General features: G+C 44.2%; 2 protein-coding genes across 2 annotated transcripts; one reads left to right on the top strand and one right to left on the bottom strand.

Annotated features, from left to right (window-relative positions):
- Positions 1–776: 776 nt before the first annotated feature.
- On the bottom strand, positions 777–12,685 carry TRIM40 (tripartite motif containing 40; the record flags this gene model as incomplete). Its single annotated transcript, XM_079713253.1, has 4 exons — positions 777–911; positions 1,210–1,434; positions 2,086–2,181; positions 12,341–12,685. 4 exons carry the CDS (start codon positions 12,683–12,685, stop codon positions 777–779), a joined length of 801 nt encoding a protein of 266 aa, XP_079569379.1.
- A 4,241-nt stretch (positions 12,686–16,926) lies between these two features.
- LOC307058983 (E3 ubiquitin-protein ligase TRIM31-like) lies at positions 16,927–27,725 on the top strand (the record flags this gene model as incomplete). The annotated part of the gene is given in 9 exon segments (XM_079712673.1): positions 16,927–16,954; positions 21,780–21,969; positions 21,971–21,992; positions 22,988–23,010; positions 23,566–23,617; positions 23,619–23,682; positions 26,462–26,536; positions 27,562–27,627; positions 27,721–27,725. Coding segments are annotated over 9 exon segments (525 nt in total).
- Between the last annotated feature and the right edge of the window lie 28 nt (positions 27,726–27,753).

Here is a 27,753-nt window from a genome sequence, read left to right on the forward strand (position 1 = left end):
TAGCAAGGAGGCATTCCGTCCATGTAATACAGTCTGCGAAGGGACAGCCCATCCCCTTTGCCACATTCCATTGATTAGAAGCAAGTCACAGGTTCTGCTCACACTCAAAGAGAGGGGATCATACAAAGGCATGAACACCACGAGGGGAGCATCATGGGAGGTCCCTGTAGAGTCTGTCCACCACAAAAGTAATGTAAGCTCCAGGTGCATTGTACAGCCAACAGGTGCTACAGGAGCTCAGAAGGACTATTTCTGCCAACAGATGTGCCAGCTCCATAGGCAGAGGTGGCCTCACCACTGTGAACTCATGCCATCCAGGTACCTAGGTACTCCCATTTTAATATGAGATTGTGAGAGATGGGTGCTACCGTCAGTTCACAGGCAAAACGGAGGTCTTGGATCCTGACTTCTGCAGTGGGAGCCTGGTTCAGGAAACAGGCTGTGACTATTGTCCAGGTATCAGAGGGTCAGGCATCTGATCATGGCTGCGGCATGTTCAGGAGGTGGCAGACCTGAGGGTGCACTGGGCAGACCTAGTGGGAGCCTGGACAGGTTGGGGGAAGGAGAGCCAGGAGGCTGAGGTGAGTCTGAGACGAGTTGGTCCAGGAATGAACTGGTCAGAGCTGCTGAGGATGGCTGGTTAAGTGATTCATTGATTCTTTTCTCTAACTTGGGATAAATAGCCTCTAACTGCTCTGGAGCACTCCTAGAAACAAAGAAATCCTTCAGTATATTCTGTTCAATCTTCCACTTTACATGTAGCCTGAAGATGCAAGTTAATGGAGCAGTGGAGCTCCTTGACCGTGAGAAAGCCCATACACACATCTATGTTTGTGTGGGTTTGTGCTGTGTAAGCACATATGGGAAGGGAGATGGGACGGCTCATACCTGTTCAATAGGTCACTGGCGTCCTAGGAGAGAGAAAGAGAGTGAGAGTCACAACCAGTTCTCAGGTTCCTGTCCTCTCCAATTCCCTCCCCAACCAACTAGTGGATGGCACTCTGGGCTGTCACCTTGAGAACTGGAGAGTGTAGCACCCCTTCTGTGTACCCACCTCTGCTGCAGCAGCATTGTGCAGCCTTGGACAAGCCACCACCACGTGTCACAGAGAAGACTCTCCTTCTTACACCTCCCAGAGGGATGCTACAGGTAGGCTGCCCACTATTTGGGGAGAATCCCAGGCTTCGGGAGGCACCTCAGGGTGTGCACCTTCAGCAGGCTGGCATCCAGTTTCTTAGCCATCCCCTCCAGTTCAGTGACCAGGCTGCTGAGTTGAATCATTGCCCTGGAGATGCCAGGGATTCTGGACACCTCTGCTGGCATGTCCTCCAGCCGGCCTGGCCGCTGCTGAGGGAGGGCATCCAGCTGTCTCCCAGCTCGGTGTTGACGCTCCAGTTCAGCCTCCATCCTGTGGGTCCTACAGTCTGCCTGAAACTCCAGAAAAGGGGCTCCCTAAGATTCAGTGTCAGATGGCTCCCTCTGGACCTTCAGTCTCTGAATGTTCTGAGCAAGAATGCTGATTTCTCGGTCCTCCTCCCCTCATGGTGTTGCCTCTGCATGTCATGGGTATTACAGGGGTAGCTGTGTCCCTCAAAAATGAAGGGACACCTCCCCCCCACCTCACACCCTTGTGAACATCCACAGATGCCATGTCTCTCTCTCACACACACACACACACACACACACACACACATCCCACTCGGCTATATCCTTCCACTGACTTTTAACCCCCTTCACGTCATAGGGTGAGGAGAGACCCCACATCGAAGTGAGCAAGCAACAAAAAGGTAGATGGTCAGAGACAGAGAAAGAGACCTATGGTTTGTGGAGTAGTTTTCAGTTGATGGGCTGCTTGTCTCCTTTGATCTTCACCGAGAACCAGGTGGAGCAGGACTGGCTTTCACTGAACATATAAACCACATGAAGGTCAGAGGGCTTGACTTATCCCAGGTCAGTCAGCCAGCAAACCCCGAGGCCGAGCCCAGCACTTGTGCTTCCAGCCTCCAGGCCCTCCCCCTACAGCAGGCTGCTCCAGACAGACGGATAATCAGACCGGAGTCCTTCCTGGGACTATGCGAAGCCCACCTGCATAGCCTGCAGTCTCTCCTCCTCCTGAGCCCTGAGCAGCTGGAGTTCACAGATGTCCTTTCTGAGCTTCCTGATCCTGCGGTTGAGTCGTTCCTAGAGAGACAGACACACTTGCTGCTGGTCAGACTGGGGGTGAGGGTGGTGCCCGTGGAGCACACGGCGGGGAGGGGGTGTCCTGATCCCAGGATGAGGCTAAAGTAAAATTTTGCCTAAAAAGAGGCAGCTTGGGGTAAGGAACACAAGAGTTTATTTAATGGATAATGATGGCAAAAAGCAATAGGTAATTTTAAAAAAGACTTAACTACATAAAAATAACAGATAGTAGAAGAACCTTTTCTACTTGACTTCAGGGTGTTTTTTTCCCGACATCTATAAGTTATGTGCTGATCACTGGCAACCCTCACTACTTCTCATCAACAAGTGAAGCCAATCTAGAGAGGACTGACTTACAGAGTAGGTGAAAAACCTCTGGTACCACTCCCCTACCCTGGCTGGGATGGGCAAGAACTCTCTATTAGAACAAACCCACAGCCCAAGAAGGCATGGAACCTCTCTCTAAATCTTATATCAGTGTCTGGATGGGTCACGGTGTCCTGGAATCTAAGGATATAATGAATCATTTCAGTTTCTAAAACATTTATTTTCAGATTTTGGGTAAACTATGTAGGAAGCAAATATAAACAAAGCTGATACTGATATCAAAATAAGCCCTTTAATGAATCAAAATGGAAGAAAGGCGCAGGGTGGGGGGTGTCAGCAAAAGAGTATGGAAACGTTCTTCTTGTAACCCTTGTTACCTTAGTTACGAAATATATTTGCGTACCACATAAAAGGGTGTACAAAGCCATAGTAATAAAACAGTGTGGTACTGGGACAAGGACAAATAGAAAATGGAAGAAGAGAGAGCTCAGGGACAGACCCATGTTTACAAAAGAATTAAAAAAGAAAAAAAAAGTAAAAAGAAACGAGTCACAGGTCCGAAATGTGCAATGTGGAGAATACAGTCAAAAACTGTGTAATATCTTTGTGTAGTGACATATTGTAAGTAAACTTATCGTGGTGATCATTTTGAAAGGTATAGAAATATTAAATCACTACGTTGTGTAAGAGGAACTCTCATAATATTGCAGGTCAATTATGCTTCCAAAACAAACAAACGAACAAACAGAAAAAGAGATCAGATTTGTGGTTACCAGAGGCGAGGAGTGGGAGGACGGGGAATTGGATAAAGGCAGTCACAAGATACAAACTTCCAGTTATAAGATAAATAAGTAATGTACAACATGATAAATATAATTCCCACTGCTGTATGTTATATATGAAAGTTGGTAAGAGAGTAAATCTTGAGTTCTCATCACAATAAAAATTTTTTTCTATTTGTTTAATTTCTTATCTATATGAGATAATGGGTGTTCATTAAACTTATTGTAATAATCGTTTCATTATGTATGTAAGTCAAATCATTATGCTGTACACCTTAAACTTACATACTACTGTATGTCAATTATAACTCAATAAAACAGGGAGAAAATAAAATAAAATAAAAATAAAAAGCAATACACAGATCACTAAGAGAAGGGACAAAATCTGTAGGAGGCAGTGTTGAGAAAACTGGCTTACAACAACAGGGAAAAATAAAGCCAGATCCCTATCCAGAACCATATGTGAAGGCAGACTCTAGCTGGATTAAAGACAGTGTGAAAGGAAAACTATAAAGTTAATAGAAAATAATGTTAAAGAATAAATCTGTGACCTGGGGGTAGGGAAAAATGTCTTAAATAAACCTCCAAAAGCACAAACCATGAGAGAATGATTTAATTTGATTATCTCAAAATTAAATATCTCTGTTCAATGACAATTCTATGGACAAACCTAACAGACAAATGACAGACTAAGAGATAATATCTGCAATGTCTAAAACCAACAAGAGACTTATATATAGAATATAAAAGGAAAGCCTAGGGAATTCCCCGGTGGTCCAGTGGTTAGGACTCAGCGTTTTCACTGCCATGGACCATTTCAATCTCTGGTTGGGGAACTGAGATCCCTCAAGCCGTGAGACGCGGCCTAAATAAATAAATAAATAAATAAATAAATAAATAAAAGGAAAGCCTAGACATCAATAAGAAGACAGGAACCCAAGAGAAAAATTGGCAAAGAATATGAACAGTTAATTCACAGACGAGGGGATGCCCAAACTCACCCGTGATTACAGAAATGGAAATTAATACAATGAAACATTATTTGACCCCCATCAGAGTAATAAAAATTAGACAACTGGATAACACCTGGGGGAGGTGGGATGTGTGTGGTTATAAGGACCACACTGTGGGCTGGTGAGATATGCACTGGCACAGCCATTATGGCAACGGTTCCGGCCACCTAGGTGTGATTTCCTCTGTGATCCAATGATCCTGTTTCTGAGTAAAAATCCCAGAGAATTCCTAGGTTCTAAGAGAACATGTACACTACAGCATTGGTTGTGGTAACAGAGAATTGGAATCACATAAAGTCCATTCCTGGGAAATGGATGGGTAAAATATGGCAGGTGCCCGCTATGGAACACAGTGCATGTGTCAGAAAAAAATGGACTATGTGACCCACAAAACATGGACTGATCTCAAAAACATGGTAGAGTGAAAAGCAAGAAATAGCACGAAGCCCATCATATAATTTTGTTAATTCAATGTACAAGCACACAGTGCAGCAATGTGTGTTTTACCAAACTGTCTACAAATAAAAATACAACAAACACTTTAAGTGGTTGTCCATGGAAGAGGGAGGAATGATGATTAAATGGAACAAACAAAACATGAACAGGATTTGTGGACTAAAGATAAGAGTGTGCTATTAACTGAAGAGTGTGTGTTTCATTAAGTAAATCCTTCTCAGCTCAGGTCAAAAAAAATTGGGGGGAGTGGATTTTGTTGTTGTTGTTGGCTGTTTATGGGGAATATTTCTTCTTTTTGTCATTTTGCCTCCTTTTCTCTTATAAACTCTTAAAATGTATTGCTTTTGGAAAAGAAGAGTCCTACATCACTGGAGATGTACAGGTAAGGCTGGGGGTGGACGAGATGACTGTGAAAGTTTTTTCTGGTCCTGAGATTCAGAGGGTGAAACCAAGGTCAAGGGGCTGTGGGTGAGACTTCAGCGAGGACATTCAAGCAAACAAACAGTAAATAGAGGAGACAATGATGTCACTAGGAAATTATTATAAAATGTTTCATGTCACTGGTGTTACCTGCAGGCATTTCCTAGCAGACAAGGAATAAAACAGTCGTAGGAGGAGGGGGAGGAAGTAAATGGGCATCTTGGATTTCACTCAGGGGCCTCAACGGTGAAGGCGGAGGCTGAAGTGCGGTGGGGAATCGTCTGTGTGAGCACGAAAGTTCAGGTCTCAGAAAGCTCAAACAAACAAGCAACCTTCACCTTGCTACCCCTTCCATCTACTCTCTCTGTTCTCACAACTACATTTCTTGAAGTAGTTGGTTCTTGCTGTCTTCACGTCCTCGTGGCCCCTTGGCTCCTCAGCAACTGCTTTTGCTTCTCATCATTCTTTTGGAACTGCTCTATCCAAGGTCACAGTGATCCCCAGGAAGGAAACCCAGAGGTGCCTTCTTCTCAGGCCTCCTTTTCTTGGATGTGATTCTACCCACCCCACTCTCCCGACCTCCCACCCCCATCCTTCCTTGACCTTCCTGAGGTTGTTTCTTTAATCCTCTTCTTTCTCTAAATGATGTCCTTAATTTCAGGCTTCAGATTTTATCATAATTCCCAAAAGCTCTTTGTCCTAACAGTCAATCCCATGTTTCCAGCTGAGACTTAAGTATCTCCTACTGCCCTATTGACAGCTCAAACTCAGTTTGGAGTAATCAAACTTATCTTCCTCTTCCCCACCCTCTTCCACAATTCACTACTCTTGACCGCCATATTTCTGTCCTTGGACCCACCCTTCTGTCATCCAGCTTGAAACCTCAGTCATATTTTAGTTTTTACCTGTGCTACTACTGTCTTCAAAAGGGTTTCTTATTATCAAAGATAAGCCCAAACTCCTTAACCCAATATCCAAGGCCCTCTGTAACCCAATTTACATTTCCTGTGTTACTTCTCTCTACTCCCTCCCTGTTCTCCACACTAGCCAAACAGAGCTGCTTGCGGTTTCCTGGACACACCCCACACAGCCATGCCTCTTCATGGCTTTTCTTTTACTTCCTTCTGCCAGGAATGCTATCTATTGCTGCTTGTCAAAGTCAGGTCTGTTCTTAAGATCCAGTTCAAAATGTCAGAGTCCTGTCTTCTGGAGTAGTTTAAAATTTAATGAAGAGTTTAAAGTCAACTACGAAGATTGTGTAAATGAAAAAAGGAAGCAAAGATAACAGCAATAAAGATAATGCATGAAAAAATGAGAATAATTCAGATCTATCATTTAAAATATTCAAAATGAGTAAGGTAAAGTCCCTCGTTTTTCAAAAAATATTTATTCATCCATTTTTGCATTAAGGTAATATTTGTGTAAATAAGGTACTCATTAGAATTAGAAAGCAAAATTCTACAAACTTTTATCTTCCCAAAATATTCCTCAGGGGAAAAAAAAGACAAATTGAAATATAGGGAATAGTGCAAGACCTGTTTTGTCTTGATAAATATTTTTTAAAGTCTGTGATCCTATCAGATATCAGATAAAATGTAATTTCACAGTAAAAAAATTGACCAAATAAGACATTAAGTAGTGAGGAAACATGAGAACATAGCAACATTTAAAATCCTTCTCAAATGGCTTACTAGGACTTCCCTTGTGGTGCAGTGATTAAGAATCCACCTGCCAATGCAGGGGACACAGGTACGATCCCCGGTTGGGGAAGATCCCACATGCCACAGAGCAGCTAAGCCCGTGCGCCACAACTACTGAGCCTGCGCTCTAGAACCCGCGAGCCACAACTACTGAAGCCCACGCCTACAGCCCGTGCTCTGCAGCAAAGAGAATCCACCGTAATGAGAAGCCCGTGCACCACAACGAAGAGTAGCTCCCGCTGGCTGCAACTAGAGAAAGCCCACGCACAGCAATGAAGACCCAAAGCAGCCAATAAATAAATTAATTAATTAAATTTTAAAAAAAAAGGCTTACAAAACGCATCAAAGAAAAAGTGGTTAACAGGCAAAAAGGTACCTTTCCCCCGATACAGTCACACACACACACAAAAAGGCCAACTTTCAAAAGACATGCTCCTTACAGAACAAAAAGTGCCCCCAAATATGGATAAGAATGATATCACCCATTATATTTTATGAGGAAAAACGGTGTTGATGACTAACCTGACACTGTCCACATGATCGTGCATCTAGAAAATGTCAAGAAATTAAGTTAAAGGGTATATGAACTCAGCAAAGACTCTCATTTGAATCTACCAGTACCAATTGTCAAAAAAGTGATCCTTATAAAAATATATAGCTACTCTCAATATGAGATTTAAATAAAGAAATGTAACATTTAATTCAGAAACATAAAGGAATATGCTTAGTGATATATCCTGCTATTGGTCAAGAAGGCCAAGTAGGCTCACAAAAGTCATAATTCTTAATGTAATCAACAAATTTAATGCAATGCCAATTAAAATTTCAGGGATTCTCCATAAAACTTAGAAACATTATATAAGAAAATCCTTCTGGAGACTTCCCTGGTGGTCTGGTGGTTAAGACTCCTCATCCCTAATGCAGCGGGCCTGGGTTCGATCCCTGGTCAGGGAACTAGATTCTGCATGCCGCAACTAAGAGCCTGCATGCCGCAAGTAAAGATCCCACATGCCACAACAAAGATCCTGCATGCAGCAACAAAGACCCCGCGTGCTGCAAGTAATACCCGGCAGAGCCAATTAAATTAAATTAAATTAAATTTAGAAAAAAGAAAATCCTTCTGAAAAGACAGTCAGCAAGACCATCAGGTTACAAAAAATTATTATTTGACAAAGATGCTACTAAATTTAAAAATAAAACATAAAGCAATAATTATCAAAACTATGCAATAACTTTAGAACAGAAAAAATAATCAATGGACTAGAGTAAAATAAATGCCACTATTATAAGAATTTAATTTATGTCAAACCAGAAGGAACATATAGATGTGAAAAGGACTGACAGAAATGTCTGAGGGACAACTGTATACCAGAATAAAGAAAAAATAACTTTATTGTTTGATAAAGGAGTCATCCTTCACACAACACAGTATATTAAATTCCAAATAAGCCAGGAATTACTTAATCTTTAAAAATGACATAGACCTAATATCTATCTATCATCATACTAGATAAATTTCTGAGTAAGACATGGAGATTTTATTTCTTAAAAAGAATAGAACTGATTCAAGTACAAATTCTTAGAGTTTTTGCCCCAAAAATGAAATAAAAAGAAAAGAAATATCGGAATAGGAAAAATGAAAGTTAAACATAATTAGTATAGCTTATTATCCAAAAGATAAACTACTCTGATGCACTCATGTAGAATTTATGCCCTGCTTCTAAGGGGAAATGTAGACAGTGAGTCTCCATGTGGAGAGAAACCTCACCGCCAGCATTCATAACCAAGCAAAGTAAAACAACTTCAATCATTGTCACACACTTGGAAAACCAGCAAAGCACATTGAAAAAACTGATTGACGACAACATGAGTTGGGCAGTAAGGAAACAGGTGTACAAAAAAGACATTGCAAATTTTTCAGTCTTCTGGAGTGCAGTCAGGCAATACATAATTCCTTTAAAAAGGACGCAATTTACAATATTTACAATTTAAAATATTTAATTTACAAAATTTAATTCAAAGGAATAGAGGCATGGTGAGAAATTGTAAGAAATCTTTATTTCAAAGCTATGCTGTCAACATCTACAAACACACTCAGGGTCTCCCACTGTAATCAGTCCTTGGAAAATACCTTCAACTCCCCAGACTTTGGCTGTCCTCAGGCAGCCTCATGAAACTCACTAAATCCCTAGTTTCAAAACTCAAGCTGGTGCTCTATGCTGCCTGCCAGTTCCACTCAGTTTCTCTCGTAGGTTCACTTTTCCAAACTCTACCGCAGCTTCTCCTCTCTTTTCAAACCTCTCACACCTCCACCTCTACCCACACTGCTGATGTTCTTCCCTCACATATTATTGAGGAAATATACCGGAACACTTGGGTCCTCTCCCAAACTGCAAGACTCCCTCCCCTTGCAGAGGCCTTCTTTTGTCCCCCACTGTTACAATCGAAGAAGTGTGCCTCCTCCCAGCCCAGCATCCACTTCTCTGCTGCCCATCTTACTGGATGGCTCAGCATCATTCAATGCACTCCACCATTGCTGTTTCTTTTTTTTTTTTTTTTTTTTTTTTTTAATTTGGCTGCGTCGGGTCTTAGTTGCGGCACGCAGGATCTTCCTTGCAGGATGTAGTGTCTTTCGTTGCAGTGGGCTCAGTAGTTGCAGCTCACGGACTTAGTTGTCCCTCAGCATGTGGGATCTTAGTTCCCTGACCAGGGATCGAACCCTCGTTCCTTGTATTGGAAGGCGGATTCTTAACCACTGGACCACCAGGGAAGTCCCTCTACTGTCACTTCTTAACAGATTCTTCTCTCTTAGCATCTGGAACACCACTCCCCTTGCTTTTCTCCTGGCTTGCTAGTGGCTTGCTTTAAGTCTCCTTCTCTGGGTCCCCTTCCACCTTACATCTAAATGATGGCCTTTCTAAGGACCTTGCCCTGGAACTTCTTTTCTCTCTAGACTCTCTCCTGAGGATATTGTATCAATTCCCTTGGATTTAAATATTATCTTTATTCTGATGGAACCCTGTCCTAAGTTCTGGGAATACTAACCCAGACTCTCTTTGGAGATCCAGATTTCAAAGCCAGCCACTTAACTAAGATCCTACTTTGATGTGTCTCAACTTGGACTTGACTTGTCCTAAATGAAACTTGATGTTTCATTCAAACCTATTCTCCCCAGTCCTTATCGTTCCATCATTCATCCAGTTTCTCAAATCAGAAACTCATGAAGTCATCTTTGATTCCCTTCATTCCCTCACCCCACTTTAATCTGTCAGTAAATCCTGGCAATTCACACTCTAATTATAAACTCTTCAAATATAACAAGGCTTTTCCAGATATGGGGCTCCCAGATCTGTGCTTCCCTTCTGCCCAGTCTTTACATTGGCCACCTTCTCTTTTTCCTGATCTCAGCACTGGTGCCACCTCCTCAATGAGGCCCTCACCAACCACATGTGTCACCCATTACTCTCCATCTCAGACTCTTGTTTGTTTTCTTCTTAGCTCATACGAGACTTGTAGTTTGTTTGATTTCTTGTCTGTCTTTCTTATTAAACTGCAAAGTCCCTGGCAGGAGGGATGGCATCTGACTTGTTCATCATTGTACTCCTAGCATGTATAGTAGTTCCTAATACACTACAGGAACTTAAGTCTTTCTTAAATGAACAAATATTCTTATTTATTTATTTTAGTTTTCCTGTCATAATTTAAAGGTAAACTTGAGGACAAAGATTATGAATCATATTTATACTTCCTACAATAACTAGCATGACATCCTATACAAAGCACAGACCTGAATAAATCACTGAGTGAGTGAATAGATTTTTCCATCTATTCACTGGCCCATCAGCAGGTGGGAGAGCTCTCCCTGCCCTCCTGTGGTACCCTGCACTTAGAGGGAATGATGTTAGAACCAGAGAACTTTGCCTCTTTGGCTTTCTGAGTTATTTCTCTACCTTCCCATGGCCACCCTCAATCTGGACTCCCCAGTTTCTCATTCTGTATTATAACATGTTCAAAAAGTCAAGTATCTAAAAGAAGACTTGGAAATTCATCCTTCATTATTGGATAGAAAGACACCATGGTGAAAATATGTCAATTGTCAATCCAATCAAATACTAACTGAATTGGGGATGGGGGTAGAGGATAGTTGGGAAAAAAATGCTAAAGCTAACTGGCAAAATAAATATATCTGAATATCCACAAAAATTCTGAAAAATAAGAATATTGTGAGGGTTCTAAGAGCTACCTGACATTAAAACACATTGCAGAGGTACAGTGCTTAAAATGGTTTGACACACAAGCAGGAATGGATAGAAGAATAGAACAGAATGGAGAGTCAAGAAAATGTGCAAGTCTATACGTACCCATGACAGATTAAGAAGTTGGCATTCAAATCAGTGGGGGAACTATGGATTATTCAGTAAATAGTGATAGGAAAAATTGATCAAAACTTGGAAGTTAGTTATTCTTTCACCAAAATACAGCTTGGATATTCTAAGTCCTCCAAAATATATGTTGAAGGATCCTCATTACAATATTCCATGAGACCTCAAAATAAAACAATAACCTGGAAATAGCTCAATATCTGCCAATTTATAGTACATTCATAGAATTGAATACCATGCAGTTGTTGAAAAGAATTCATAAGATCTAGATGTACTGATGGGAGAATGGGATAATGTCCAAGATGTATTTTTAGATGATAAAAACGAGTTACAGAAAAATATATAGAGAATCTGTGTATGTGTGTGTGTGTGTGTGTGTGTGTTTTAGAGACTGCATTCACACACACACACACACAATTTTCTGGAAGAATGATACACAAAAATCTAACAGTGGTTACCTCTGGGGACTGAGAATGGGGGAAAGCAGGAAGAAAGATTTTTAGTTTTGACTTTATACCTTACAGTGTTGTCTGAATGTACTAGTTTTATGATAAAAAACTTTAAAAATAGGATAAAAATAATCACTATAGAAAGGAAGGAAAGAAAAGATGAAGAAGGGAGAGAATCATGTACTAATTTTCAGGTTTCAATGCATTTACAGGTTAATCATTAGGATAATGATTAAATGTAAAACCTGATTACATTTCTAGCCAATTTTCTAGTACTATCAAACAGGGGAACCATACAGTCTTAGTACTAAAAGAGTTTTGCTTTCTTTAGACCAACTCCTTTGTGCTACAGATGAGCAAAATGCGAGGAGCTCATGCTTCCTGGGAATCTGACATCATGTGACCGTATCTCCTCTTAGACTCCTATTAATGCATTGAAACTTTAACATTAGTAGCAAGATAAACACAGAAAAGTGAAGACAAGGGTCCAAAACAGGATAAAGCAGAAGAAACAAAGAAAAGTGTCAGTTACCGAGCCTCTATGATACTCCAGGCATCAAGGACAGGGAGTAGGAAGGAGTAACTCAGGGAGGTGGTGGCAGAGGGATGGCTGTGATGACCCCGCCTTAGATTGTAGTGGCTGATGGCATTTTCAATGGCCAGTTCACAGTGAGACTTGTGTTCAGGGGACACCCGGCATTCCACACACAGAAGGCGTCTGCTCTCCTCACAGAACCAGCACACCTTCTTCTGGTGGCTGTCACAGGTATAGCCGGCCCCCAGGACCCCCTCGGAACAGGGCTTCCGGCAGAGGGGACAGCTGAGGACCCCGGAGGCTGAGGCCTTCTCCAGGTGCTGGGCCAGGCACGCTCGACAGAAGAGGTGTCTGCAGTCAGTGCGCACCGCCTCCTTCAGGCACTCCTGGCAGATGGGGCAGATGCCCTCTTCCCGGCTGTCCTCCTGCAGAGGGAGCATGGCCGCCACCTCACACTGCCAGCCTCCCATCTATAGGGCCTCCTTCCCCACTGGAGCTTTGGACAGCCTGCCACCCTAGACAGTCCAGGTAAGATGGCCCAGCTGGAAGGAGGCGGCCCTGGAGCAGCTCAGAGGACCTGATTCAGCCCTCCAACTGCAGGCAGCTGCCCGCTCTCCATCAATAGAGCTGTAGCACGGACAACAGAAACCACCATTCTGCAACAAGTTTCAGAAATCAATCATCAATTTTGACACACACCCTCTGGTCTCCTTGTCTTTACTAAACTTGAAATCACTCCTTTTCACACACCTGGAGGAAGCAAGTGATTCGAAGACCAGTTTTCCTCTTCAGAGCTTTCTGTGCATATTTTTACAGCTCAAAGTTAAAAGGCCAGAGTATCCTGGTCAGAAGCCAGAGATTCATAAACTTAAAAGTTGAAAGTCTCCTCTGATTTACCCTCAGTTGAGAGAAGCTGGCAGGAGTTTATCAAGTACCACACTGTGATACTTGCAGGCTCACGGTCACACTCTAAGAATTTGGCTACTGCTGTCAATTACTACCCGACTATTTGCATCAACATCTCTGTCAGCTGTTCATTCTCCCAACAAGCATCCCTCTTAGGGTTATACAGATTCTGCAATGAAAGGGAAAGAGAAGGAGAACAGGACATAGAGCAGTTTGGAGACCTTTTCCCTTCCTTTCAAGCCATCTCCAAAGAAGACCCAAAGAAGAAATTACTCGCCCATCCCCACTTCACTTAAACACTGCATTCAACACTCATTCCCTAAGCCTCTTGCCTAGTCCTCCTCCAGAAAAGCTCCCCTGGTATCCTACCTCAACTTCTCCTGCCATGACATCAGGTCATGGTCTCATGCTCCAAATCTGGAGAGATGGCCAGCAGGTGAATGGTTTTTAGACTGTGCCGATTATATATGCTCACGCATTAGTAAACATGGGGGAGAGGTGACAAGGCCCATCTTCCCATGGCTGTGTGACTGATCTAGGGGAGGTGGAAGGTGAGATGGACTTTGGCTGGTGAAAGGTGTGGCTTGTTTGCATATGGGGAGGAGGAAAGTCTTGGTGCCTCTGATGTAAGTATGACACGAAGTGAGAGTCAACGCACAGAATGAAGACCTCCCAGAGCCTCCGCTTAGGTACCTCGGGATCCAGGCATCAGAGAACCACGGCATCTGCTCAGGATACCAGAATACCAAGTGCCCAGCCACTGTCTTCCAATTTCCCTCCAGTCAGGCAGGTTTCAGCACCGACACTGGGGTCCCACAGGGGATAACACTAATGAGAGTTGCCAGCTGAGGCTTTATTAAGAGGTCCAACATTCGTGTTCAAATCTCACTCCATACTATCCTTCCTTAATCCCACTTGACCACTGTCGGCTGTAGGGTTTCTATTAAAAACTCACTTATCCCATAGTCATAGTTCCTTGGCCTTTTTACCAAACGGGATGGCTCCCTCGAATCTCAGGGTCACGGGTGGGGTGAGCACCTTCCTCACTCCATACACCACCTCCTAAGCGTGAGGTCCCCAGAGCCAGATAAAAGCCCCTGTGTGTGGAGCTCTGGTCGCCCACGCTCTCCCTCTGCCTTGCTGTCCTCCACAGAGCCAATTCCCTTGATTCGCTGAGGATGAGCCATTGAGAATTGTGAGCCAGCCAGGTCCTGCCACCATCTTGGGTGATTTCAAGGACAATGTAGATGACCATCAACACTGAGGCCTTTCAGCTCATTGACATGATCACATCCAATGACCTTTACTTTTGCTGCCCACACTAGTGACCATTCTCTGGTCCTTGTCAGAACAGACTTCACCACCTGACATCACAAATCTAGGCATCGGACTCATCTTACATCTCCCTCCCTAAGCTTCTCACTAACACAACTGTTCATCAGTCTCTAATCCTTGACCCCTCCACATTCCTCATTTGTCACATCTCATGAGATAATATGAGAAACAAAAATGAGGAGAGATTACGTAACCTGCCCAAGGCCACAGAGGGGTAAACAGAGAGTTGGGATTCAGATCTGGATCTCTGTCATTTTAGCCCACATGCCTCATCACCACAAAATGTCATCTGTTCACACCTTTCCTTGCCCTTAGAAGGAGTTAAGTAAAGCCTTAATAAATGGAAAGGTGAATTTTCAGATAGATTGATATCTGGATTCTGGATAGACAGATGAAGAAATTTAGAGTACTGACCATATGGTAATTTCTTTTATAGTTATTTAAGTACTTTTCTTGATTTTCCTACTTTCTTATTGAGCAAGTTGAAGGCAAAAACCCACTGTACTTAACACCAATTTAAGAATGATTCAAATATAGGGACTTCCCTGGCGATCCAGTGGTTAGGAGTCACGCTTTCATTGCCGAGGGCCCCGGATTCAATCCCTGGTTGGGAAACTAAGATCCCACAAGCTGCGCAGCATGGCCAAGAAAACAAAACAAAACAAAATGAAAAAAAGAGAATGATTCAAATATAGACATCATACAAGGATAGACAGATACATTCAATCATATTTTAAAAGATCTGCATGGGGGAAAAATCTACAAAAACAATGTCAATATATACACTACCAAACGTAAGGTAGATAGATAGTGGGAAGCAGCCGCAGAGCACAGGGAGATAAGCTCGGTGCTTTGTGACCGCCTGGAGGGGTGGGATGGGGAGGGTGGGAGGGAGGGAGATGCATGAGGGAGGGGATGTGGGAACAGATGTATATGTATGACTGATTCACTTTGTTATAAAGCAGAAACTAATAAAAAAAAAAAAAAAAAAAAAAAAAAAACAATGTCAAGAGACAAATGACCAAATGAAAGAGTAAAAAGAAAACATATTAACAGCTACCATCAAAATCAAAGGGCTAAAAAAAAAAAAAAAATCAAAAGGCTAATTCCCCTAATGCATAGAGAGCTCTTACAAAAGTAAAAACAAAATTAACTACCAAGGATGAAACTGGACAGAGGAAATGAACAGACACTTCATAGGAAAAAATGTCTCTAAAGCATATGAAAAGATGCTCAGTCTCTCTCACATGAAGAAAACACACATTAAAATGCACTAAAATTAGATGTCTGGATGGCTGGAGAACTGGGGTTGGAGGTTCCCATTGTACCTTTTAAATCTGGAACCAAGTAAGGGTATCATCTAGTTAAACAATTACTTACATTTAAAGAAGAAGAATAATCAGTGGTTAGAATGAAAGGAATTCTGAACTACCCCAAAGGTCTGGATTATGATCCTAATTCTGAGATTTGGAGCTTAATGTCTGAGACAACCACGACCACAGCCTCCTTGCCAGGAAAGTGGATCAAATGTCACAGCTGGGAATGGAGGTTCTTTATAAATTACAAACCAATGCACAATTGTTAGGGGTTATTATTATTCCCCTGCCTCACAACCTATTCAGCATAGCTCCTTGCATATAGCAGGCCATTGATAGTTTTTGAATGAGTGATTTTACCTAATTTTGTCTACTTCAAAATATTGGAGCCAGGGGCCCAGTGATTTGCATCTTTTCCCTCTCCTTCATCACTTCTTTCCTGGCTCTGCTCGACACTTTCCAGCAGAGAAGTCCTCCTACCTCTTCTTGCAGCTGCTCTAAATTCTCACATCAATTTAAGCCCAGCTCAACGTCCCAGCTTCCTGCATGAACCTTCCTAACTACTCAGTCATCATCCTTCCAGGGCCGCCACTTACAGTGGGCAGGTTGTTCACTGTTACAAGAGCAGCCAGGAGAGAGGATGAGTCGGGACTGGGACCCAGCCCACAGTCTACTTACCAAGTCGTGGGCCTCTGCAGCCAAGAGCATAATTGGCCCTGAGGAAGGGGAGAGGCTTATTCTAATTTGCACAAAGGTGTCAGAGGGACTTGCAGGTCTATATATACCTCTCTCCCTTTTATGAACCTCCTCCTAATTTATTACCATTACATTTTTTGCCAACTTCCCTGACTTTGGCTCATGCTTAGCTCCGTGAGGGATGGGACTATATCTTCCCACCTTTGCTTACCCTCTGATGCCTTGCCCAATGCTGGGCATCTTAAGTCACTCTTTCAAGTCTCCAACTAAATCCTAGTGATGCTTTCTCAGCCCACATCCAAACTGATGACTCTGAAACATGAGATCATCAGCAGTCCCTTCCTTGAAATTCTCATCTCTGCTGGCTGTTGGGTTCCCTATCACCTCTCTTACCATTCAATACCAGAGATCCTCTCCCTCCTAGCACAATGAGGTGGAGCTACATGGACTTTGAAGGTGGATGGGCCAGATTCAGATCTCCACTCCACCACTTTGCAGCTGTTAACCTTAAGCAGGTCCTGTAACCTCCCTGAGCCCCAGGACCATCCAGATCCTTATCTATGGTCTTGATGTACTTACCAAGTTTAAATTCCTGTGCATCCTTGAATGTCTCATCACCACCTCAACTTCAATTCTAAATTATTCTTACCTGGATTATTTGTGACCTTACCCAGAACAGGCAATAAAAACCGTCCTTCAGCTGTGTGTGTGGCAGCTCTCAGTGGGCAGTAGGCGGCGTTGTCTCCCAAGACAGGACCTTATTTTCACCTCTCTGGGAGGGAGAATGACTCAGGGCACTGGGACATTTCATTAAAAAATGATAGTTTCAAATCTGGCCTTGACATTCCTCAGAGCAAGGAATACCTGGTGGTGGAAAGTTAGCTCTGAAATATGCAGATCCAGGAGGAGGGAGGGAGAAAGGAGAAAGGGCCTTTAAACTATGTAAGAGGAAGAGGGGTATAGCCCAGGAGAGACAGCCTGCAGAGCAGCAGAAGGCAGGGACCAAGGAAGAAAGTTCGCCAGTGAAAGATGTCCTGTGGCAGAAATAGCCAAGAATTTTAAAACGCAAAATGTAATATTGAACCTTTATCTGCCCCACGATTATGAAAAAAGAGGTAGGGGTGGGGGGAACAGGAGCTCAAGATCTGAAACTCAGGAGACATGGAGAATTCAGCAGAAGCCTTAGGAGCTGCTAATGAAAGTAACACTTTCTTGGTGGGACCTCCTGGATTCTACCCAATGGCATGGAGGAAAGTACAGCCTGAAATGTACTGAGGCTATTAGTCATTCACCAGGTTAATAGAGTCCTTATTTTGAGTCCTGTAGAACAGCTTCTCCTGAGAAGCACAGCCAAATGGACCTGTATGGATGCTTTGGTTGTGGAGGTTGCAGAAAGGGCTGAATCCACCCTGAGTGGAAAGTGTACAAGTGGCTGACTTACCATCAGTACTTGGTTGGACACACCTATTTTCAACAAAAGGATGGAGCTGTATTAGAGAAATAGGGGAAGTTATGAAATTCCAAGCTCACTGAGGCAGGGAGAAGAATGAAAAGGAGCTAGCAAGAGCAGAGTGTGACATTAGGTGAGGTGGAGAGTGAGGGGCAGAGAGAAGCGAGACCCCAGCAGAGAGAAGACTTCAGAGACAATATTGCTGTGGTAGCAGGATACACAGAGGAAGATCGACCCTGAAGCTCCTCACTTGTTCTGGCCCTTTCTAATACCCTGGGATAGGCCCTAGCTATGTGTTTACATGGCCATGCTCTTCTGTAAAATTACAAAAGTAATATATTTTAACCATAGGTAAGATTTCTGTCTCTTTCCACTCCAACTTTCCTCTGTCACGTCTTCCCTTGTACCAAGTGACTTTTGGGGGTGAGATCTAGCTAAGGAGAAATTAAGCTGGGCTTCCATTGTTTGGGTTTACTAAGATTCATAAGTTATTGCTTAATAAGTTAATAAGTTATTGCTGGGTATTTCCGTGTAGAAGTGGCTTCCAGGAACACTTCTACCACCCACTGAGACAACCCACCTGACATCAGAGACTAAAGTGCAGGGTCAGAGGATGTGTCACGAAAAGAACGTGTCCTGTGATACGAGGCACCAGATGTCTGTGGACAGTGGAGCCAATAAATCCCTTCAACCCCCAGATGTAGAAAGTTGTTAAGTGTAGGATTTAGTCTCATCAAGGTCTAGTCAAAATGGAAGTTCCTCTCATCAGGAATATATTTAACAATGTAACATATACAAATATGTATACATGACAAAATAAAATTATTTTAAAACATATTTCTACATGAAATCAATCGAGGTTATTCTGACATCAAAAAGTGAATTGGAAGAAAAAAATTTCAGATCAAATCAAGATCAATAATTGAGGGGAAGAGATAAATCTTAAATAGAAGTAAAGAATAGGCTCCTAGATTTTTTGTTAATCAATTGGCAAAGAATAAACCTATAAACACATTACATTAAAAAAATTTTCCTGTTGATTTGGTGTGAAATATCAGCACCTACAAAGATAATCTAGAACTCATAATACCCTTTTATAACAAGGAATTAGCAATAAACAGGTCAATGACCTTTAGCAATTTAAAGAGTTATTTAAGATTAGTCAGTGCCCAAGAATATTTGAAATGTCCTGAAATCTTAGAGCTCACAGAAGAAACTCTTAACAGAAGTTTCCCCAAAGTTAACAAACTAAAAATTGGCACATTATTACCAATAATAATAGTGAAACAGAAATAAACGTTTCTAAACTTTCAATTAAAAAACAATTAACCACGCTAGAGGAAATACCAAATGAGTCATTCTCCCCAGAGAAAATTTATTACAAAATTGTTGTCAAATGAAGAAGGAGACAAAAAACATAAAGCTAAAAGTATAGGGAAAATAGAGTGGGGAGTCAAGCAGTTAATTTAAAATATTTTTTCTGGATTTTTTTGCTTGTTTGTTTTGTTTTTTTGGTTTTTTTTTTGCGGTACGAGGGCCTCTCACCGTTGTGGCCTCTCCCGCTGCGGAGCACAGGCTCCGGACGCGCAGGCTCAGCGGCCATGGCTCACGGGCCCAGCCGCTCTGCGGCATGTGGGATCTTCCCGGACCGGGGCACGAACCCGTGTCCCCTGCATCGGCAGGCGGACTCTCAACCACTGCACCACCAGGGAAGCCCTTTTTCTGGATTTTTTGATGTTTATTTGTCAGCTTTTTAAAATTTGTAATTTGCCGTCCTTGTTTTTCTCTTTCTAAGTAAATATTCACTTTGGTTCCTTATTTTATATTTCTATTTTTGTGTCCTTTTTCTTGAAGAGGGCCCAACAATATGTGAGCTTCAGACCCCAAAAATATGTGCTTGGGATTAAAAAAAAAAAAAAGTCCACCTCAACTGGGGCAATATAATCAGGACATGCCCAAATCGGTTGCTTTAAGAGCTGTCACTCATTTCGGCCTGGGGGCGCGCGCCCAGCTCGTTCCCGAGCGCGCTCACCCAGTGGTCCTCGCCCCAGCAACCCTAACGGCTCCCAGCGGCCACCCGAGCCGCCCCACTCGGCACTCCCGGTCCAGCCCCTGCCGGGGGAGGCGGCCCGTCCAGCCTCTCCCCTCACTAAGCGGATGACCGCAGCTGAGCCCGCAGCCAGCGCCCAACTGCCTCCTCCCCATCACCAGCCGGTGGTCTGAGTCTCCGCGCCGCCTCCTCTTGGCCCTTCCTGACCTTGTGGACTTCAGGGTACTGGCGTGGGTGCCCCACTTCCGTCCTGCGGGCCTCTGACCTCTTGCCGAGTAGCCATCTCTATTATGCAGGTGGAGAAACGGAAGCCCGGAGCACTGAAAAGCGGGTCCCAAAGACCCCTGAGAGTGGTCACCAAAAGCAAGTACTGTAAGTGACTCTGGGAAGATTAACACTTGATTTCCTACAACTGAGGCAGCCTCAGAAAACCAGCCTCGGAACTTTTTTCCCTACGGGACCCTCAGTCCTTCAAGTCACCCCTATACTGACCCATTTAGCAAGAGCTCTAGGAACAGCTCACCCCAAACCAATGGAATGAAAAAGCTTTGTTTAGAAATGAGGCCTGTGGAAATCGTAGCTGGCTTACAGGTTTTTAATGCATCATTAGCACCGCGGAGTGTGCAGTGTTTTCTTTTTGGCTCTCTTTCTGCCTCTAGAGCTGGCTGCAGCTCCAATCTCCTTTGTCACATCCTGGTCTGCAAACTGAGACCTATCAGGGACCCTTATGCCACAGGGCAACTCCTTATGCTGGTGTTGCACTGAAGCTAGAATTCTCACAGCCACCCCGTGAGTGCCTGCATTTTCGAGGCACCAACCTGAATATGTGCACAAACAGGCCTGGGAAGGAGGACTGCTGTGACTCCAGCTCTTCTGGAACATTAGGTGTGTAGGATGCAAGATTCTATTTCAGCTCTATCTGGGGGTAAAGGGGCAATGTGTGCGTGTGTGTGTGTGCGTGCGCACGTGCGCATGCACAGCACACCGAAGAAAAGTCCATATAGATTTTACTACTAAAGGGAATAGAAGAGAAGAGGAAAATACATTTTCTGAAAGCTAACATCCAGAGAAGAGCAAACCACTGAAAAAACTGAGGCTGGATCAGAAGGGTTTCTGCTCTCATTAGTGGACTGAGTAATTCAGACTTCTCCCATGTGAAGACAACTTAAAAGCTGGATAAAATATTCTTAAGGTATCTTAAAAATTCAAAGGGCCAGTGAAGAATTGTTGGGCCAAAGTTTGGGAAAGGAAAGGAATCTGTAGAGGTGAGCCTAGAACTTGGGGTTGCCTCTGTCTGGGGACATTCGTTGATCCTGCAGGTTGCTGAGATTCCAAACTGCTTCTTTGGCAGACTTAAAAGGCTTAAGGAACTAGAAATAGAGTCCCAAGCCCCCAAAATATCAAGTGTTGAACTTGTTTAAGGTGACTCTAGACTGCAATGACAGAAAAGAAAATCCTTATGGGAAGAAGCTAACATAATCCTAGGCTTTGAAATATTTCTGCAAATACCTCTTCAAATATATTTAGCACACGAGTGAAAATAACCAGGCACCAGAGAGACAAGAAACCACCAGTAAGAACAGCAGAGGGCTTCCCTGGTGGCGCAGTGGTTGAGATTCTGCCTGCTGATGCAGGGGACACGGGTTTGTGCCCTGGTCCGGGAAGATCCCACATGCCGCGGAGTGGCTGGGCCCGTGAGCCATGGCCGCTGAGCCTGCGTGTCCGGAGCCTGTGCTCCGCAACGGGAGAGGCCACAACAGTGAGAGGCCTGCGTACCGCAGAAAAAAAAAAGATCATCACAGTATTCAGAGAGCTGCATAAGGTGCTTCAGGAGGAGAAGAACTTCCTCCTGTCACGGATCGACTGGTTGGGTCAGGAGATCGCCAAGTGGAAGAAATTCTATGTCATTTCCACCAAGTCGCAGCTGAACTCTCCTGGGAAGCTTAAGGATTGCCTGAAGGCCAGGCAGTGTGCCGCCGGGCCAGCTGCTCCAGGTGAGGAGAGTCCCTTGGGGGCCAAGTTGTAAAAAGGTAGCAGTCCATCCCCAGTCACAGGTCAGAACACTGACCACCTGGCAGAATACCAGAGTTACCCACTCGCCTCCTTCCCCTAGCCCAGCGCTGTGCAGTAGAAATACAATGTGAGCCACATGTGTAATTTACAAGCATATTGCAAGCCACATATGCAATGTCAACTTTTTTTCTCATAGCCACATTAAAAAGATAAAAAGAAACAGGTAAAATTAATTTAAATAAAATATTTTTATTTAAATATATATCCAGAATATTATCATTTCAATCTGTTAACCAATATTTTTAAAGTATTAACGAAATATTTTATGAACCTCCCCCTTTTTAAAAATTGAGTCTTTGAAATCTGGTATATGTTTGTCAGATCCCAACTCAGACACCACATTTTCAATGGGTGAAGTAAAATGTAGTCCGACCAAATCGATATAGTTGTGTTTAATGGAAAAATATTTTACATTACGTCAGTTTTTAATTTAAATTTGGACTAGTGAAACTTCAATACAATTTGGTTCCTCATCATACTGGCCACATTTCAAGTGTTCAGTAGCCACATGTGGCTGGTGGCTGCCATATTGGACAGTGCAGGTCTAGTCGATGCACAAAATAAGCTGAGATCCCTCCTAAATCCATCTCCCACTCCCACCAGTTCAGAAATCCATTTCTTTCCTTCAAGAAAGACCATGCAAAGCCATTCCAATCCTTCTCCTGTCCCCCGGCTCCTGTCTCTGGTTTAGTCTCAGAGATAAACGTATCTTCAAACAACTCAGTTCCTCTCGCGGTCTAACCATTTTCCTGGCATATGGGACGCTTCTTGGAGGAGCCCTTTATGGAGGGTGGGAAGAGAGAGGTGTTCTCACTCCACCTGTTCTACCCCCATGCCCAGCAGGGTCAGCACTTCCTCCTTGGCTCCTGTGAATCAGCCAAGTGCTGAGGCCGTGCCGTTTCTCTTTCTCTTCTAGGACATCAAAATTGTCTTGTGCAGGTATGATGGGCCACCCCAAGTGCATTTTGCCTACTGATTCATTCATCGTACAATGCTCAACATGCATTCAAACACACTCAACATTCCTCCCTCCCAAATTCCTGTCTACTCTGTCTAACTGCAGTCAGGTACTTAGGCTGTAGAGAGCAAAGGCCTGAGCTGAGCATATTAGCCCATAGTTTGGTTACTAAAGAGAAGAGCTGTTTTCTTTAGGTTCCTATTTCTTCATCACAGATTCTCCTATTTTCTTGCACCTCCTGCATGACCCCTTGCTCAACTAGATGGCCCCTGGGTCCCCTACGCCATCTCCCTGCCCCCTTCTTCTCTGCTTCTCTCTGGCTTCATCTCCCATCTGCATTTCCATATCCCACTATGCCCCACCTCACCCTGACCCCATATCCCCAGCCCTGGCTCCTGACTCCCAGATCACTATCTTCTGTTTTCCTTCCCCAACCTCAGGGCTCCGTCACCTCATCCCCATCTCTTTGTCATAGCTCCTCCTCCCCTGCATCCCATCCTTTGATCTCACCATCCAGTTGAGCCATATCTTCCTAGGAGTGAAGGATTTTGCTTTCTCAACCCAACCGCTGTTTCAATGGACCTGGAGAAAAAAACTCAATGAAGCCAAGTCACGGCATGATTCCTTCACAGAGAGCCTGAAGAAATTCAAAGGTAAGGAAGAGGCTGTCACCGTCTCGGCTCACCTACCTCTAGGGGATTCTTCTCCCATTCTTTTCCTGGAGGAAATGGGACTGTAACTCATCCATGCCAATAGTAATCACAGGACCTTTCCAATGCCAGGCTCTCTGCTGGGCACTTTCCATGCATCCTTATGCTTCTTTTCAGGCATTTCTTGCACTCTGTCTTCATCATGTTTCACTTAGCTTCCTCCCTACTCCTGTGAAAGCCACAAGAGGTCCCCTTGCCTAGCACAGTGACTGTCAGGAAGTTGGTTCTCGGTTGTCTGGTGGACCAGAGAAGAGGCAGAAACTGTGTGATCTCCAGCAAGTCGCTTTTACTTCTCTGGTTCACACTGGAGCTCCATCTATTCCTGACTACAGAAGAAGAGAAAACAGATTCAAGGTCAATGACATTCTGGGGAAGTCCCTCTTCCAGCCTTGCAGGCAAACTGAGATCAGACAGAAGTGGATGACTTGGGCTTTAGATATTTGGTCAGATACTTTTCAAAAACATGTCTGGGTTTGCAACTAGGAAGCCCGCTGGGTATTTGTAAGGACTCCCTTCACTGCAAAGGTTGTGCTTGTCTAAACCAGGAGTAGCGACAGCTGGATGGAGTTTTCTCCCAGGAAATATCACAAGAGCCCCCCACGTCCCCATACACCCCTCCCACGTGCCTATGGAAAAGGACCAGGACAATGTCCCCAAGAACACCACTCATTCAGCTAAGAATCTCCGCTCGCCAGACACAGCGTTTTTTTCTTAATTTTGTTTTTTGAGCTCTTCTTTTCCCCAGTAACTGCTCTGCTTTGTCCAGCTCTCCCATCCCACTGGGTGTAATCTCATCTGGCCCAACAATTTCACAGTCATTTCAAGTTTAAAATAGTTTGGTTCTGGCGTTCCCTGGTTGCCTAATGGTTAGGATTCTGGGCTTTTGCTGCCTTGGCCTGGGTTCAGTCTCTGGTCGGGGAATTAAGATCCAAAAAATAAAAAATAAAATAAAATAGTTTGGCTCCAGTTTAGAATTTCAGTGAAGGGATCCACTACCCTTTCACTTCGGCACAGGCTGGAGCTGGGCATGGAGGAGGGAGCTACAAAGACGCACCTTGTGGTAGAGATGAACGTGGTCTGTTCTGTCTTCCCTATACACACACACACACACACACACACACACACACACACAGAGTCCCCAAACTCCCACCTGGCCCTATTAAAGCCCAGGGGGTGGAGTGGGTGCTGGGGAGTCTACTCAGAACACTGGTCCAATCTCTATAGTTCCTAGTCTGAGGGTCGTTGCCTCCTGTTGGGGAATTACTGGGCCTGGGAACCCAAGGGTGGAGGGGTGTGGTGGCTGGACCCTGAAGGCCCTGTAGGCATAGCGCTCCAGGGCAGCGTTTGCTCTGGCTCCAGGTATGCGGACCCCTCATAAGAGGGTCGCTGAGTGTTCCCCATGGCTGGGCTTGTTGCTCTCGGAGGAGATGCCCACGTGTCTCCCTCCACCTCTCCCCAGGGCTGGTTCTATACTCTCCTGGAGCTACAGATCACTAGAAAGGTGCAGGGGCCCAGAAGAAGCCCCTTATCTAGGGGTCCCACCCTACAGCTCTTCACCTAGTCCAGCATCCCTACAGGAAATTCAGGTTGGACATGGACCATCATCCCCATGTTCTGGGCTCATCCTCCAACCACACAAAGTCTTTTGTCCTCTGCCTCTATTTCCGTCAGGGTACACAGAAGTCGACAGCCCTCCATGTCTGGGAGACAGGAGACGTGGGGCATGAAGCTCCCTCCTTGGAGAGAACCAGGGTAGAAGGGCTCTAAGCTCTTTCATCAGCAGCTCCGTCTGCTTTCTTCTCTCGAGTCCTCTCTTAGGGGGAGGAGAGAGGGATTGCCATCCAGGCTTTAAGAGGGTGAGACCACCCTTTACCACACCCTGCTCCTGAGTGGCTGGTACCACAGCAGGCTTTCTTTTGAAGCTAAAGGGTGAGGCCAAAAAGCACCTTTTGTCCCGCAGCCCTTTCTCCTCGGTTCTCCTCACTAGGAAGGGACTAGATCTGCTCTGCCCAGTATGGTGGCTGCTAGCCATACGTGCACTTGGGCATTTGAAATGTGGCTAGTCCAAAGTCAAGTGTGCTGTCAGTGAAGGAAACACGTCAGATTTCACAAGACTTAGTATGAAAATAGAATGTAAAATATAGCAATAATTTCTTATATGTTGAAAGGGCAATAGCTTAAAAATAATGGGTTAGGGCTTCCCTGGTGGCGCAGTTGTTGAGAGTCTGCCTGCCAATGCAGGGGACGCGGGTTCGTGCCCCGGTCCGGGAAGATCCCACATGCTGCGGAGCGGCTGGGCCCCGTGAGCCATGGCCGCTGGGCCTGCGTGTCCAGAGCCTGTGCTCCGCAACGGGAGAGGCCACAACGGTGAGAGGCCCGCGTACTGCAAAAATAAAAATAATAATAATAATGGGTTAAATAGAAAATATAATTAAAATTAATTGTATCTGTTTCTTTTTACTTTTTTGTAATGGGACTACTAGAAAATTTTAAATGTTATTTGTGGTTCAGAGTATATTTCTACTGGACAGTGCTCGGCTGGAGAGCCACTTCAGGGAAGCAGAAAGGGCATCTCTCAGTGTTTTACACCTTCTTGGTCCACTAAGAGTATGAGAAACAAATCCAAGGCATTTGAAATCAGTGCCCTGCTGTGTGATTGGTGCTGGGTTCCTTGCTCAACCTCTCTGGACTCCCTCCATCTCATTCTGTTCTCTCTCCACAGACAGCCTCCAGGCTGAGAGCAAGAAAGATAAAAGCAAATTCTTCAAAGGCATGACTGAAGAACACATAAAGAGCTGTAAGTGATGATTGCTCCTGCCATTTGGGGAAAGTGAAAAAAGCAAAGGGGAAGAATTCTGTCTCTCTGACTACATGAAGGCCAAATATAAGTGAATACCCATTCCTCCTCAATTGAGAAGAACAGGCATATGGATATGCTTTATTATTTTAAACTCAGGTACTAAGTTTAAACTCAGTGACTAATCCCAAAATTTAAAAGTATTCAAAAGTAATAGAAAATTGTAAATTTATTTCTTCATTCCTCAGAGTAAGGGAGGAAAAGGTAAGACAAGGAGAAGATAAAGGCAGCTCAGTCTCTGTAGTATTAGCTGCCCTCAGCTATAGGCTGGGTTTCTGGTTATAAGTCAAGTCAGGACAGCTCAGGGGAGGAAGACCCACTGTAACAGCAGCCTATGCCAAAGTCATCAGAGATGGCTCTGCCATCTGAGATGGTAACACTAGAGGTACCATTTCTTAAAGGCCCACCATGTGCTAAGCACCCCACATCTAATAGTTCAAAATCCCACAACTATCCTCCAAGGTAGGTGTTATTATCAGCAATTTACAGTAAGGCCCCTGCAGCTCCAGAGAGGTGAGGTAAATTATACCCAAGTCATGTGACTATTAAGTGGAAAAAACAACATTAGAAATCATTTTGCCAAAGCCAGAAATGAAATACATAATGCCTTCCAAAGCCGAGAGCGGGACTTAGGGATTCCGTTCCACCAGTAGTTTCTCCCCCAGGGGAGCTATCGGTATTTGCAGATGGTAAGTCTCCATTGTGCTCTCTGCCTTGTGTCCTGCTGAATGTTTCTCATCCCAGGCCCCAGGAAACACTCTAGGCCAGTAAAGAACCTCCCCCCACTCCTGCAGGCACCGGGACAACCTGAAAGGTTTCCCCACTCTCCCGTGAGTTGGGGGCCGTCCTCACTGAGAACCACCTATTCTTGTTCTTATTGATGGTGGCAGGGCGTTTGGTTTGGTTTTTAGTTTGCAGCTTCTGGTTATCAAGACCAAAATAGGTTTTCTCGCCTCAGTTCCTAGGGTACCTGTCAAACAAAAACAACCCTAAAATGAACAAAACCTTGGAGCCTGAGTCGACCCCTCCAGGTAGGGCAGGACCCTGACCACTAGTGACTTCCAGTGGTGGAGTCAGGGAACCCCCAAGTCTACAGGGGGTCAAAATGCTGTCTCCACCCCCAGCATAGATGGGAATGCACTGGACTGACACTGCAG

Source organism: Hyperoodon ampullatus, assembly GCF_949752795.1.
Source record: "Hyperoodon ampullatus genome assembly, chromosome: 10".
Classification (NCBI taxonomy): domain Eukaryota; kingdom Metazoa; phylum Chordata; class Mammalia; order Artiodactyla; family Ziphiidae; genus Hyperoodon; species Hyperoodon ampullatus.